Source organism: Staurois parvus, unplaced genomic scaffold (assembly GCF_062004578.1).
Source record: "Staurois parvus isolate SC_StPar_1 unplaced genomic scaffold, SC_StPar_1.0 ptg001116l, whole genome shotgun sequence".
Taxonomy (NCBI): domain Eukaryota; kingdom Metazoa; phylum Chordata; class Amphibia; order Anura; family Ranidae; genus Staurois; species Staurois parvus.
Genome location: NW_028318912.1, coordinates 389,802 through 406,933, shown reverse-complemented (window position 1 = coordinate 406,933; position 17,132 = coordinate 389,802). Strand labels below are relative to the sequence as shown.

The following is a 17,132-nucleotide window of genomic DNA, read 5'->3' as shown; positions in this document are numbered from 1 at the left end:
TATTGGCCTATCTCCTTAATTAATTGTGATTTAAAGATTCTTACTAAAATCCTGGTATTACACCTCCATAAATTTTTGGCTCTGTATATTCATGATGACCAGTCAGGATTCATAAGCGGTCGAGGGCCCGGGGTCAGTAGGGGGCCCCATGAGATGCCCCTGGTTCCTTTTTCATAGGCTTTTTTGAGTTTGAGCAAGGACACAGGGGCCCCATGATCCCCTATTGCCCGGGGGCCCCATGAGTTGTCAGTCCGCCCCTGGTCAGGCCGTTGTTACATGGTGGAGATGGTGTTTTCTTTATATATCACCAATGACTATTACTAATTTTTTTCATGTACTTCTTTGTTCTATGAATGTGATTGTGCACTCCATCGCACCGTGTAGGTGGAAATTGCTGCTATTTCTTTGTATACCGATGTATACCAATTTTTCAATAAAAAAATTGAAGTATAAAGGCTCAGGAACCCTTTGCAGGTGTTATGGCTGAATTATCTGATTAGAGTGGGACACTTTGAGCCGAGAATTTTGCACCTTTTCACAATATTCTCATTTTCTGAGATTGTGGATTTGGGGTTTTCATGAGCTGTAAGCCATAATCATCACAATGATGACAAATCACAGCTTGAACTATCTTGCTTTGCATGTAATGAGTCTCATATATTAGTTTCACCTTTTAAGTTGCTGCACTGAAATAAATCAACTTTTGCACCAGATTCTCATTTTTCGAGTTTTACCTGTATGTTAAAATTACTTTTTTATATGTTAAAAAAAATCTAAAGAATATATTTTAAAAATATATAGTTTTAAAAACATATATTTTTTTAAATATACTCTTCAGATTTTTTTTTTTTACATATAAAAAAAAAGTCATTTTAACATATATAGTTTTACATAAATTTGTAGATGCATTCCAAAAATGTAGATTTGTATTTTCAAAGACATGCGGTATATTTGAAAATGTATTTTTAAAAACATTTTTCATATATTTTGTAATAAAAACGCATTTCAACATGCAATATATATATATATATATATACAGTGGGGCAAAAAAGTATTTAGTCCGCCACCAATTGTGCAAGTTCTCCCACTTAAAAGATGAGAGAGGCCTGTAATTGGCATCATAGGGAGACCTCAACTATGAGAGACAAAATGAGAAAACAAATCCAGACAATCACATTGGCTGATCTGGAAAGAATTTATTTGCAAATTATGGTGGAAAATAAGTATTTGGTCACCTACAAACAAGCAAGATTTCTGGCTCTCACAGACCTGGACCTTCTTCTTTAAGAGGCTCCTCTGTCCTGCACTCATTACCTGTATCAATGGCACCTGTTTGAACTTGTTATCAGTATAAAAGACACCTGTCCACAACCTCAAACAGTCACCCTCCAAACTCCACTATGGTGAAGACCAAAGAGCTGTCGAAGGACACCAGAAACAAAATTGTAGACCTGCACCAGGCTGGGAAGACTGAATCTGCAATAGGCAAGCAGCTTGGTGTGAACAAATCTACAGTGGGAGCAATAATTAGATAATGGAAGACATACAAGACCACTGATAATCTCCCTCGATCTGGGGCTCCACGCAAGATCTCACCCCGTGGGGTCAAAATGATCACAAGAACGGTGAACAAAAATCCCAGGACCACACGGGGGGACCTAGTGAATGACCTGCAGAGAGCTGGGACCAACGTAACAAAGGCTACCATCAGTAACACACTACGCCGCCAGGGACTCAGATCCTGCAGTGCCAGACGTGTCCCCCTGCTTAAGCCAGTACATGTCCGGGCCCGTCTGAAGTTTGCTAGAGAGCATTTGGATGATCCAGAAGAGGATTGGGAGAATGTCATATGGTCAGATGAAACCAAAATAGAACTGTTTGGTAGAAACACAACTCGTCGTGTTTGTAGGAGAGAGAATGCTGAGTTGCATTCAAAGAACACCATACCTACTGTGAAGCATGGGGGTGGCAACATCATGCTTTGGGGCTGTTTCTCCACAAAGGGACCAGGACAACTGATCCATGTACAGGACAGAATGAATGGGGCCCTGTATCGTGAGATTTTGAGTGCAAACCTCCTTCCATCAGCAAGGTCATTGAAGATGAAACGTGGCTGGGTCTTCCAACATGACAATGATCCCAAACATACCGCCCGGGCAACGAAGGAGTGGCTTCGTAAGAAGCATTTCAAGGTCCTGGAGTGGCCTAGCCAGTCTCCAGATCCCAACCCCATAGAAAACCTTTGGAGGGAGTTGAAAGTCCGTGTTGCCCAGCGACAGCCCCAAAACATCACTGCTCTAGAGGAGATCTGCATGGAGGATGGGCCAACATACCAGCAACAGTGTGTGCCAACCTTGTGAAGACTTACAGGAAACGTCTGACCTCTGTCATTGCCAACAAAGGATATATAACAAAGTATTGACATGAACTTTTCATATTCACCAAATACTTATTTTCCACCATAATTTGCAAATAAATTCTTTCCAGATCAGCCAATGAGATTGTCTGGATTTGTTTTCTCATTTTGTCTCTCATAGTTGAGGTCTCCCTATGATGCCAATTACAGGCCTCTCTCATCTTTGTAAGTGGGAGAACTTGCACAATTGGTGGCGGACTAAATACTTTTTTGCCCCACTGTATATATATATATATATATATATATATATATATATATATATATATATCCCTGGCCATGTGGGATCTCCTGCATGGTGGGGGTTGGGGAAAGACCTGGCAACCTACCCTGTAAAAATAATTGCTAAAAGAATTCATGGAAAAGGTCGCTTACAAGTGACGGTCCATGCAATCGCCAAGGGTCGGATACGACTGAATGGATAGATATATATTATGTTACTTCCTCCTGTACCACTATCCCCTCCCTCCTAGATTGTAAGCTCCAAGGATCAGGGCCCTCGAACCCCTCGTGTATTGTATTGTTACTGTATTGTCTCATGTTCTGTCCCCCACTATAATGTACAGCGCTGAGCAAACCTTTTGGCGCTATATAAATACTGTATAATAATAATAATAATATATATATATATATATAATTTTTTTCATTTGTTGATTTATTTTTAATATATTTGAAATATATTGAATACGGACAAAATTGTAGTATTTCAAATATATGTCAATATATTTGGGAAGAATATTTTTAAGATATATTTCAAATATATTTTTCTTCCATATGGGATTAAAGATAATAATAACAAAAATAAATAATTCTCATGACTTTTTCTAATGGCGACATGAATTTACTAGGTTCTTATATGCTAATGTAAGGTTCTTTATGTAATAACAGGTCCGCATGCTAGAATGACTTGGCAGAAGGATGTACCGGGAGCAGGCTGTTCTACTCTGGATCCTTGGATTGACTTGCTATGGACCGTACAAACAGTTAGTCTTCTTGTATTATAGTGAGCTATTTGGGAGTCTAGAAGTCGGTCAAGTTAACAAAAAAAATCGTTCAGAGATAGCAGAAACAAATGTCTCTTGTAATTAATGATGTGCTGCTTATTTATTTCAGGTACTTATATAGCGCCATCAATTTAAGCAGTGCTTTACATATATATTGTACATTCACATCAGTCCCCACCCCTGAGGAGTATACAATCTAAGGTCCCTAACTCACATTCATACATACACAGACTAGGGCCAATTTAGACCAGATCCAGTTAACCTGCCACAATGTCTTTGGGGTGTTGGAGGAAACTGGAGTACCTGGAGGAAACCCACACAGGCAGAACATGCAAACTCCAGGCAGGTGGTGCCGACATTGGGATTCAAACCAGCAACCCCAGGGCTGCCAGGCAGAAGTTCTAACCACTTAACCACTGTGCTGCCTGTGCAAGCTCTAACACAGTATGTCATATGTTTCCTGTTTGGTTGGGTACAACATGGCAACTGTCCAGGACTGGAGTTTAAAAGCTTCTGGTTTTGATCAAGAGGTCAGATCTTTGGAAGCTGCTGCCATTTTGAGGAATTGCCGAGCATTCTAATCTCTCTCCCATCCATTCTTTACTTTTATTTTGTAGTTCTCACCCCCGGAGGGGCCACTGAACCAATACCCCGGGTCTCCCTTACTAGTGTAGCACTTACCCCCGTAGGGACTGCCGATGAATTGGGTCCCCCTATAGTCCTGCACAGCCAGCCATTCAGCATTTTCCACACCAGCTTGCATCCTGAGGCAGAAACCAGTCCTTGAGTGTTGTTTTGTTGTTTATTGAGGGGATTTAGAACTTGGATGGGGTAAGGGGGTATAAGATGCCCAAGGGAACCGATAACTGAGGACAAACTTCCTGGAACTGATGGTCCAGACGAAAGTTTGGACCATGAACATCGAACATAATGCAAGTCTATGGGACTCGAACTTGTAAATTCAAAAGTATCCATTTTGAAAAGAGGTATGGGGACTCGAGGACTGCCCTGAGGGACATGAATCAGTGCAATTTTTTTTTTTCAAAAAGTATCATTTTTAAAGGGGCAGTCATTTTTCATTGCTTAAAGTAAAAATAAAAAAGAAAAATTCCTTTAAATATCATGCCTGGGGGGGGTCCCCTTAAACTTCCTGCAAAGTTGTATATCTGTACCATGTATAGAAACTGCTGCAGTAGGACTGACATTATTATTACTATCAATATATATATTTTTTAATGATTATTATTATATTTAAAAAAAAAAACAGCATGGGGTTTCCCCCCTACCCCCCTCCCCCCAATCCATACAAGACCTCTAGGTCTGGTGGGAAGGTTAGGAGAGACCCCACAGTAAAAAAAAAATGAAAAAGTGTGTGTGGTTCTCTCTAAAAGCCCTACCAAGCCCTTCAAGCTTGGTAGGACTTTTAAGGGGAACCCCACCCAAAAAAACGGTGGGAAAGAAGCGTGGTGTTCCCTCTAAATTCCTACCAGACCCTTGATCCGAGCACAAGGCAGGAAAGGGGAGGGACGAACGAGTTCCCCCCCTCCGGAACTGTACCAGGCTACATGCCCTCAACACGGGGGGTAGTGTTTTGGGGTGGGGAACTCCCCCCCCAATTCTCCTTGTCCCCATGTTGATGGGGACAAGGGTCTCCTCAGGGCAACCCTGGACTGTGGTTGTGGGGGTGTGCGGCAGGTGGCTTATCAGAATCTGGGGCCCCCAGATCCCACCCCCTTTGTGAATGAGTATGGGGTACATAGTACCACTACCCATTCACCAAAAAAGTGTAAAATGTGAATGAAAACACAACAGTTTCTGACAAATCCTGTATTTTAAAAAAAAAGCCACAACAAGGGTTCCATCGTTGTAATCCATCATCAATCACAGTGTTGTCATGACAATGCTGACTCGCCGAAATTAAAAAAAAAAAAACAACACCCGCCGACCTGTCCGCAGCCGCCGGGCAGTCGCCGCTATCTGTCATTTGCCGGTCAGATGCAAACAATTGGGCAGAGGTCACGGTGATGTCACAGCTAGCTCCGGCCGATTGTGCTGTGATTGGCCAAAGCATTGCACCTGACCTGTGATAAACAGTCACTAGTAGGGGGCTAATCTGGTTTCCCACCAGAGTGCTCCTTCCCCAATCCACCCAGGGGGTGTAGGTGTACTCACTCAGAGCCTCTCCTGTACTGCTTATGGGCTGCTTCATCCCTGCTATAATGGTGGTCCTCAAGGGACCAGTGAGCTCCAAGTTTTCCACCTCTCCAATTCTAGGCTCGCAGGCATCCCACTAGACCTCCTGGCAGCCTCCCTCCCACAGCCAACCATTTTCCTCCAGCTTCCTACACTTCTCTCCCACCACACTCCTCTCACTGAGCAGGTTCCTACACTTTTAAGGGTGTCCAGCCCCTTGCCAGGCCTTCTGTTGGAGATTGGATAGGACCCCTCAAGAGAGCAGCCAGACACTCCTCAGAACCACCCACTGCCTTCCAAGTCCCTCCTCCGAAAGCCTCAGAGCAGGAAGAAATTCCAGAGGGGTTGGCCTGCAGAGTCTCTCAGCCCTGACAACAATTGGACCCACCTGAGAAGATAACCAGTTCCTGTCTAACCATTAGGATGCTACATCAGTACAGAGGCTGCTGGTCACATGCACAGCTCCATGCACAATACAGACTCAGTCTACAGCACGGGTGTCAAACTAACAGCCCTCCAGCTGTTGTCAAACTACAAGCCCCATGAGGCATTGCAAGATTGACAGTTACAAGCATGATGCCCAAAGGCAAAGGCATGATGGGACTTGTAGTTTCACAACAGCTGGAGGGCCGCCAGTTTGATACCCCTGGTCTAGAGCAAGGGTTACAAACACAATTTCATCTGGGTCACATCAGTATTATGTTTGCCCTTAAAGGGTTGGTTGTATCTGTAAGACTACATGCCCCAAGCACCCCCCCCCCAAGTTATCAAGAGCCCCCACCCTCCCTTACATCACAGTACACCCCCCTTACCTTGTGGTGCAGCCGGGAAGAAGCTGGGGGGGATATGTGAAGCATAAAGTGCAGGGTCTGGAGGAGGACCAGGGGAGGGCTGGAGTCAGATGAGTGGGTGATGCAGCTGCACAGAGAGTCGCAGGATCTGTAGGAGGAGTTCTGTCCTCCATTCTACTGTCAACTGCTGAGAGAGGGGAGTGGCAGAGATGAACCTTTCTGCAGCTGCATAGAGAAGCAGAGGATCTGGTGGAAAGTTCTGTGCTCCTCTCTGCTACTGACTGCTGAAACAAGGTGGGGGTGGAGGCGAGGGGGATGTGGAGGCTGCATGAGAGGTGCGAGGGCCCCATGAAACAGCCTGGCGGGCCTTGTGTTTGACACGTTTGATCTATTGGATTTCTTTTTTAGAGGCTGAAGAACATTGAACAGGAGAGGGGTTTAGGGTCACAGGATACTCCAAAACTATAGTAGTAATCAATGGGAGGACAAACGTCTCAGCAAAAAGTCCCTACAGGGGCATCATATACTATAGTCCCAAATCAGGTCTTACTCACAATGTCCCAGGAACTGTCTGCCACCTAGCTTCCACAGGTAGATCCTCAGTGATGGAGATAATAGATCCTTCTCTAGACCAGGACTTCAGGACAGATCCCTCTAGCAAAAAGACCATTCGAAAACCTCATCCAGGCCTTCAGCCCAGCTCTAGACTACAATTTCTTGTCTCAGTAATGCTGCCTCCAGGGGCGACAGTCCTAGGAGAACTGGAACTCACCCTGGAGAACAAAGAACACTCTGGAAGGGCTTTCCAAACATTTATCACTTCCCCAGCCACCTTCTGGACACCTCCTTCCAGGGACTCGCTGGAGCACGATAAATATTTATGCTAGCCATTTAACTCTCCCTGCCCTATATTCTGGAAGCTTCTTTCAGAAGCAGATGAGAAAGACCAAACACCTGGAAGCCCTGACCAGACAGAAGCAGTCAACTGCTGCTCCACTGACTACAGTGAAGCCAAAACCTATACTGAATCTCGCAGCCAGAGGAGGGCGCTACAACTTTGTAACTCTTCTCTTCTAAACTTTCAAAGCTTTCACCATGAGCAGAGGTTGTTGCTTTCAGAACATTAGAGTGTGAGCTTCTCTGGTGCAGAAACTGATGTGACTGGCTCAGCATTCTCTGAACATCACTGCAGACCATGTCAGCTCTATATAAATGTATAATAGTAGTGTATGAATAGGGGGGGCATTAGAGTGTAAGCTCCTCTAGTGCAGGGACTGATATACGATATGAATCTTTATCTAAATAGATTTGTCATACTGATCTTCCTTGTTTCCCATTTGCAGGGTATGGTAAGACGGAGACGTTCGTCCATCACCGTCCTCTCCATCTCCCTGTGCTTCACCCTGTCACTCCTCGCCTATATCTTCTATGAGAGTGAGCCCATAGCTGACCTTCCAGACCTCCACTACCCTTTCCCAGCCAATCTTAGCTCTCCCCCATCTCTCCGCCGATCAGCCACTCTTTACGACATGGACTTCAGCTTCTATCTAAACCTGACGGAATATTCCAGGTGGTACCCTGCCCTCCAGAAGTACAGGTGCCGAGCTGTTATAGGCCTCTTGGGATATTGTGAGACTCAGGAGCCATTGATCCTTCTGGCCGTGAAGTCCCACCCGCGTGGCAAAGAAAGACGTGACTCTCTCAGAAAGACGTGGGCCAAAGAGAGAAAGCTGGGGGGATATCACTTAAAGCGGGTGTTTCTGGTGGCCAGTTCCGGGCTGAGGAGGCAGATGGAGAGGCTGATTGAGGAAGCTTCTGTCCACAAGGACATCATTCTCTGGGACTTCATAGAGAGCCATCATAACTTGTCTCTGAAAGAGCGATGTTTTCTCGAGTGGCTATATCACCGGTGTCCAGAGGCTACCTATATATTTAAAGGTAAGAGACTGTATGTAGACTTAAAGTTCAACTATTGTTATGTGTCCAATAGCCCTTACCAGGGGCGGACTGACCATTTGGAAACTCGGGTACTGCCCGAGGGCCCGGGGTCAGTAGGGGGCCCCATGAGATGCCCCTGGTACCTTTTTCATAGGTTTTTTTGAGTTTGGGCAAGTACACAGGGGCCTCATGATCCCCTATTGCCCAGGGGCCCCATGAGTTGTCAGTCCGCCCCTGACCCTTACAGAACCGACAGTGGGAGTTGCCTAAAGGGGCATACGTAAATAAAACATGAGCCTACTCACTAAATGCACAGCACACGCCATAATCAATGGGTCACAAACAAGAGTCTGACAGACACACATAAACCTCAGCACAATGTTTTTTAAAAGTGAAACTCTTCCATTACATATATTTTTCAGCAAGCAGACTGTACTGCTAATGGTTTTTCTGAATCCGCCTTGAAGAAGCACTTCATTAGAATAGTCAGGGACTACATACTGTAGCAACCAGGGGCGGACTGACAACTCATGGGGTCCCTGGGCAATAGGGGATCATGGGGCCCCTGTGCCCTTGCCCAAACTCAAAAAAGCCTATGAAAAAGGTACCAGGGGCATCTCATGGGGCCCCCTACTGACCCCGGGCCCTCGGGCAGTGCCTGAGTTTCCCAATGGTCAGTCCGCCCCTGGTAGCAACTAGCAAGTTTGTGCTCCTTGTCCACAGCTCACCTCTGCACCCCCACCTTTCCCCATCCACATCTCACCACTATGCCCTCTGTCCAATGCTTATCTATGTGCCCCCTGTCCATAACTTACCTTCCACAACTCAACTCTGCACCCCACTTCACAGCTCTTCTCTGCACCCCTTGTCCACAACTCAACTCTACACCCCCTTCACAGCTCATCTCTGCACCCCTTGTCCTCAACTCTGCACCCCACTTCACAGTTCATCTCTGCACCCCTTGTCCACAATTCAACTCTTCACCCCCTTCACAGCTCATCTCTGCGCCCCTTGTCCATAACTCAACTCTGCACCCCAATTCACAGCTCATCTCTGCACCCTTTGTCCACAACTCAACTCTACACCCCCTTCACAGCTCATCTCTGCACCCCTTGTCCACAACTCAACTCTGCACCCCAATTCACAGCTCATGTCTGCACCCCCTGTCCGCAACTCAACTCTGCACCCCACTTCACAGCTCATCTCTGTGCCCCTTGTCCACAACTCAACTCTACACCCCACTTCACAGCTCATCTCTGCACCCCCTGTCCGCAACTCAACTCTGCACCCCACTTCACAGCTCATCTCTGTGCCCCTTGTCCACAACTGAACTCTGCACCCCCTTCACAGCTCATCTCTGTGCCCCCTGTCCACAACTAATTTCTGAACCCCCCTGTCCATGCCTCACCTCTGCGTCCCCCATCCACAGCTTACCTATACGCCCCCCCCATCCACAGATCAACTTTGTGCTCCTTGTCCACAGCTCACCTTTGCGCCCCCCAACCCATGCGTATCTCACCTCTGTGCCCCCATCCATTGCCCACCTCTGTGACTTCTGTCCATAACTTATCTATGTACACCCTCAACTCACCTCTGCACCTTCTATACACAACTCACCTCTGTGCCCCAAATCTACAACTCAACTATGTGCTTCCCTTCCACAGCTCACCTCTGCACTCCCCAACCCCAGCATATTTCACCTATGTGCCACCGTCCAAAGCCCACCTCTGTAACTCCTGTCCATAGATAAACTATGTACCCGCCCCCTCATCCACAGCTCACCTCTGCAGCCCCCAACCCCATTCACATCTCACCTCTGTGCCTACATCCAATGCCCACCTCTGTGACTCCATAACTTATCTAGGTACCCCCCCCCCCATCCTCAACTCACCTCTTCACCTTTTATCCACAGCTCAACTGTGCACCCCTCCTTTACAGCTCAACTCTGAATCACCACCATCCCCCTTCGTTCACAGCTCATCTCTATGCCTCCCATCTTAGGATTTCCTCTGAACTCCTGGTCCACAGCTCACCTTTTTCATCCCATCCACAGGCCACTTCTACACCCCTGCTCAGCAGCACACTTTGGTGCCCCCCCCCCCCCCCCCATTCTCTGCACTCCTTCAGAACCCAAGGCACAAGTTGAGAGATGCAGGGCACATGAACTAGCGTTGCAAAACTACACTGAATTTGATCATTATCCTACACTAACCCTCCATGTAAACCCGTCACTAACCCTCCATGTAAACCCATCACTGACTCTCCATGTAAACCCATCACTAACCCTCCATGTAAACCCATCACTAACCCTCCATGTAAACACATCATTAACCCTCCATGAAAACTCATCAATAGCCCTTCCTGTAAACCCATCACTAACTCTCCATGTAAACCCATCACTAACCCTCCCTGTAAACCCATCAATAGCCCTCCCTGTAAACTCATCACTAACTCTCCATGTAAACCCATCACTAACCCTCCTTGTAAACCCATCACTAATTCTCCATGTAAACCCATCACTAACTCTCCATGTAAACCCATCACTAACTCTCCATGTAAACCCATCACTAACCCTCCATGTAAACCCATCACTAACCCTCCATGTAAACCCATCACTAACTCTACATGTAAACCCATCACTAACCCTCATGGTAAACCCATCACTAACTCTTCATGTAGACCCATCACTAATTCTTCATGTAAACCCATCACTAACCCTCCCTGTAAACCCATCACTAACCCTCCATGTAAACCCATCACTAACCCTCCATGTAAACCCATCACTAACTCTCCCTGTAAACCCATCACTAACCCTCCCTTAACTCAACTCTGAATCACCACCATCCCCCTTCGTTCACAGCTCATCTATATGCCTCCCATCTTAGGATTTCCTCTGAACTCCTGGTCCACAGCTCACCTTTTTCATCCCATCCACAGGCCACTTCTACACCCCTGCTCAGCAGCACACTTTGGTTCCCCCCCCCCCTGTAAACCCATCACTAACCCTCCCTGTAAACCCATCACTAACCCTACATGTAAACCCATCAATAACCCTCCCTGTAAACCCATCACTAACCCTCCATGTAAACCCATCACTAACTCTCCACGTAAACCCATCACTAACCCTCCCTGTAAACCCATCACTAACTCTCCATGTAAACCCATCACTAACCCTCCCTGTAAACCCATCACTAACTCTCCATGTAAACCCATCACTAATTCTCCATGTAAACCCATCACTAACTCTCCATGTAAACCCATCACTAACACTGCATGTAAACCCATCACAAACTCTCCATGTAAACCCATCACTAACCCTCCATGTAAACCTATCATTAACTCCCCATGTAAACCCATCACTAACTCTCCCTGTAAACCCATCACTAACCCTCCATGTAAACCCATCACTAACCCTCCCTTAACTCAACTCTGAATCACCACCATCCCCCTTCGTTCACAGTTCATCTCTATGCCTCCCATCTTAGGATTTCCTCTGAACTCCTGGTCCACAGCTCACCTTTTTCATCCCATCCACAGGCCACTTCTACACCCCTGCTCAGCAGCACACTTTGGTTCCCCCCCCCCCCCTGTAAACCCATCACTAACCCTCCCTGTAAACCCATCAATAACCCTACATGTAAACCCATCAATAACCCTCCCTGTAAACCCATCACTAACCCTCCATGTAAACCCATCACTAACTCTCCATCTAAACCCATCACTAACCCTCCCTGTAAACCCATCACTAACTCTCCATGTAAACCCATCACTAACCCTCCATGTAAATCTATCATTAACTCTCCATGTAAACCCATCCCTGACTCTCCCTGTAAACCCATCACTAACCCTACATGTAAACCCATCATTAACTCCCCATCTAATCCCATCTCTGACTCTCCCTGTAAACCCATCACTAACCCTACATGTAAACCCATCACTAACCCTCCATGTAAACCTATCATTAACTCCGCATGTAAACCCATCACTTACTCTTCCTGTAAACCCATCACTAACCCTACATGTAAACCCATTACTAACCCTCCATTTAAACCTATCATTAACTCCCCATGTAAACCCATCACTGACTCTTCCTGTAAACCCATCACTAACCCTCCATGTAAACCCATCACTAACCCTCCCTGTAAACCCATCACTAACCCTCCCTGTAAATCCATCACTAACTCTCCCTATAAACCCATCACTAACTCTCCCTGTAAACCCATCACTAACTCTCCCTGTAAACCCATCACTAACTCTCCCTGTAAACCCATCACTGACTCTCCATGTAAACCCATAACTAACCCTCCATGTAAACCTATCACTAACTCTCACTGTAAACCCAACGCTAACTATACATGTAAACCCATCACTAACCCTCCATGTAAACCCATCACTAACTCTCCATGTAAACCCATCACTAACTCTCCCTGTAAACCCAAAACTAACCCTCCCTGTAAACCCATCACTAACCCTCCCTGTAAACCCATCACTAACCCTCCATGTAAACCCATCACCAACTCTCCCTGTGAACCCATCGCTAACCCTCCATGTAAATCCATCACTAACTCTCCATGTTAACCCATCACTAACTCTCTATGTAAACCCATCACTAACTCTCCATGTAAACCCATCACTAACCCTCCCTGTAAACCCATCACGAACCCTACATGTAAACCCATCACTAACTCTTCATGTAAACCCATCACTAACCCTCCCTGTAAACCCATCACTAACCCTACATGTAAACCCATCACTAACTCTTCATGTAAACCCATCACTAACCCTCCCTGTAAACCCATCACTAACCCTCCCTGTAAGCCCATCACTAACCCTACATGTAAACCCATCACTAACTCTCCTTGTAAACCCATCACTAACCCTCCCTGTAAACCCATCACTAACCCTACATGTAAACCCATCACTAACTCTTCATGTAAACCCATCAGTAACTCTTCATGTAAACCCATCACTAACTCTTAATGTAAACCCATCACTAACTCTCCATGTAAACCCATCACTAACTCTCCTTGTAAACCCATCACTAACCCTCCATGTAAACCTATCACTAACCCTCCATGTAAACCCATCACTAACCCTCCATGTAAACCCATCACTAATCCTCCATGTAAACCCATCACTAACCCTCCATGTAAACCCATCACTAACCCTCCCTGTAAACCCATCACTAACCCTCCATGTAAACCCATCACTAACCCTCCATATAAACCCATCACTAACCCTCCATGTAAACCCATCACTAACCCTCCATGTAAACCCATCACTAACCCTCCCTGTAAACCCATCACTAACCCTCCATGTAAACCCATCACTAACCCTCCCTGTAAACCCATCACTAACCCTCCATGTAAACCCATCACTAACCCTCACTGTAAACCCATCACTAACCCTCCATGTAATCCCATCACTAACCCTCCCTGTAAACCCATCACTAACTCTCCCTGTAAACCCATCACTAACCCTCCATGTAAACCCATCACTAACCCTCCATGTAATCCCATCACTAACCCTCCCTGTAAACCCATCACTAACCCTCCATGTAATCCCATCACTAACTCTCCATGTAAACCCATCACTAACTCTCCCTGTAAACCCATCACTAACCCTCCATGTAATCCCATCACTAACCCTCCATGTAAACCCATCACTAACCCTCCATGTAATCCCATCACTAACCCTCCATGTAAACCCATCACTAACACTACATGTAAACCCATCACAAACTCTCCATGTAAACCTATCATTAACTCCCCATGTAAACCCATCACTAACCCTACATGTAAACCCATCACTAACCCTCCATGTAAACCTATCATTAACTCCCCATGTAAACCCATCTCTGACTCTCCCTGTAAACCCATCACTAACCCTACATGTAAACCCATCATTAACTCCCCATGTAAACCCATCATTAACTCCCCATGTGAAAACATCTCTGACTCTCCCTGTAAACCCATCACTAACCCTCCATGTAAACCTATCATTAACTCCCCATGTAAACCCATCACTTACTCTTCCTGTAAACCCATCACTAACACTAGATGTAAACCCATCACTAACACTCCATGTAAACCTATCATTAACTCCCCATGTAAACCCATCACTGACTCTTCCTGTAAACCCATCACTAACCCTCCATGTAAACCCATCACTAACCCTCCATGTAAACCCATCACTGACTCTCCATGTAAACCCATCACTAACCCTCCATGTAAATCCATTACTAACTCTCCCTATAAACCCATCACTAACTCACCCTGTAAACCCATCAATAACCCTCCCAGTAAACCCATCACTAACCCTCCCTGTAAACCCATCACTAACCCTCCCTGTAAACCCATCACTAACCCTCCATGTAAACCCATCACTGACTCTCCATGTAAACCCATCACTAACCCTCCATGTAAACCTATCACTAACTCTCACTGTAAGCCCAACACTAACCCTCCATGTAAACCCATCACTAACTCTACATGTAAACCCATCACTAACTCTCCCTGTAAACCCATCACTAACCCTCCATGTAAACCCATCACTAACCCTCCATGTAAACCCATCACTAACTCTCCATGTAAACCCATCACTAACTCTCCCTGTAAACCCACCACTAACCCTCCATGTAAACCCATCACTAACCCTCCCTGTAAACCCATCACTAACCCTCCATGTAAACCCATCACCAACTCTCCCTGTGAACCCATCGCTAACCCTCCATGTAAATCCATCACTAACTCTCCATGTTAACCCATCACTAACTCTCTATGTAAACCCATCACTAACTCTCCATGTAAACCGATCACTAACCCTCCCTGTAAACCCATCACTAACCCTACATGTAAACCCATCACTAACTCTCCTTGTAAACCCATCACTAACCCTCCCTGTAAACCCATCACTAACCCTACATGTAAACCCATCACTAACTCTTCATGTAAACCCATCACTAACTCTTCATGTAAACCCATCACTAACTCTTCATGTAAACCCATCACTAACTCTCCATGTAAACCCATCACTAACCCTCCATGTAAACCCATCACTAACTCTCCATGTAAACCCATCACTAACCCTCCATGTAAACCCATCACTAACCCTCCATGTAAACCCATCACTAACCCTCCATGTAAACCCATCACTAACCATCCATGTAAACCCATTACTGACTCTCCATGTAAACCCATCACTAACCCTCCATGTAATCCCATCACTAACCCTCCATGTAAACCCATCACTAACCCTCCATGTAAACCCATCACTAACCCTCCCTGTAAACCCATCACTAACCCTCCATGTAATCCCATCACTAAAACTCCATGTAAACCCATCACTAACCCTCCATGTAAACCCATCACTAACCCTCCATGTAATCCCATCACTAACCCTCCCTGTAAACCCATCACTAACCCTCACTGTAAACCCATCACTAACCCTCACTGTAAACCCATCACTAACCCTCCATGTAATCCCATCACTAACCCTCCATGTAAACCCATCACTTACCCTCCATGTAATCCCATCACTAACCCTCCCTGTAAACCCATCACTAACCCTCCATGTAATCCCATCACTAACCCTCCCTGTAAACCCATCACTAACCCTCCATGTAAACCCATCACTAAGTCTCCATGTAAACCCATCACTAACTCTCCCTGTAAACCCATCACTAACCCTCTATGTAATCCCATCACTAACCCTCCATGTAAACCCATCACTAACCCTCCATGTAATCCCATCACTAACCCTCCATGTAAACCCATCACTAACACTACATGTAAACCCATCACAAACTCTCCATGTAAACCCATCACTAACCCTCCATGTAAACCTATCATTAACTCCCCATGTAAACCCATCACTAACCCTACATGTAAACCCATCACTAACCCTCCATGTAAACCTATCATTAACTCCCCATGTAAACCCATCTCTGACTCTCCCTGTAAACCCATCACTAACCCTACATGTAAACCCATCATTAACTCCCCATGTAAACCCATCTCTGACTCTCCCTGTAAACCCATCACTAACCCTCCCTGTAAACCTATCATTAACTCCCCATGTAAATCCATCAATACTCTTCCTGTAAACCCATCACTAACACTCCATGTAAACCTATCATTAACTCCCCATGTAAACCCATCACTGACTCTTCCTGTAAACCCATCACTAACCCTCCATGTAAACCCATCACTAACCCTCCCTGTAAACCCATCACTAACCCTCCCTGTAAATCCATCAGTAACTCTCCCTATAAACCCATCACTAACTCTCCCTGTAAACCCATCAATAACCCTCCCAGGAAACCCATCACTAACTCTCCCTGTAAACCCATCACTATCCCTCCATGTAAACCCATCACTGACTCTCAATGTAAACCCATCACTAACCCTCCATGTAAACCCATCACTAACCCTCCATGTAAACCCATCACTAACTCTCCCTGTAAACCCATCACTAACTCTCCCTGTAAACCCATCACTAACCCTCCATGTAAACCCATCACTAACTCTCCATGTAAACCCATCGCTAACTCTCCCTGTAAACCCATCGCTAACCCTCCCTGTAAACCCATCGCTAACCCTCCATGTAAACCCATCGCCAACTCTCCCTGTGAACCCATCGCTAACCCTCCATGTAAATCCATCACTAACTCTCCATGTAAACCCATCACTAACTCTCCATGTAAACCCATCACTAACTCTCCATGTAAACCCATCACTAACCCTCCCTGTAAACCCATCACTAACCCTACATGTAAACCCATCACTAACTCTC

General features: G+C 45.7%; 1 protein-coding gene across 3 annotated transcripts in view; it reads left to right on the top strand.

Annotated features, from left to right (window-relative positions):
- The window catches only part of LOC149440076 (N-acetyllactosaminide beta-1,3-N-acetylglucosaminyltransferase 3-like), a 63,190-nt gene that overhangs the window by 26,012 nt on the left and 20,046 nt on the right, over positions 1–17,132 (top strand). For all 3 annotated transcript variants that reach the window (XM_089658967.1, XM_089658965.1, XM_089658966.1), the window contains 2 exons: positions 3,302–3,396; positions 7,745–8,339. In XM_089658967.1, coding sequence (XP_089515093.1) covers positions 3,316–3,396; positions 7,745–8,339 — 676 coding nt within the window. In that variant the 5' untranslated portion in view covers positions 3,302–3,315. The remainder of the gene's footprint in view (positions 1–3,301; positions 3,397–7,744; positions 8,340–17,132) is intronic.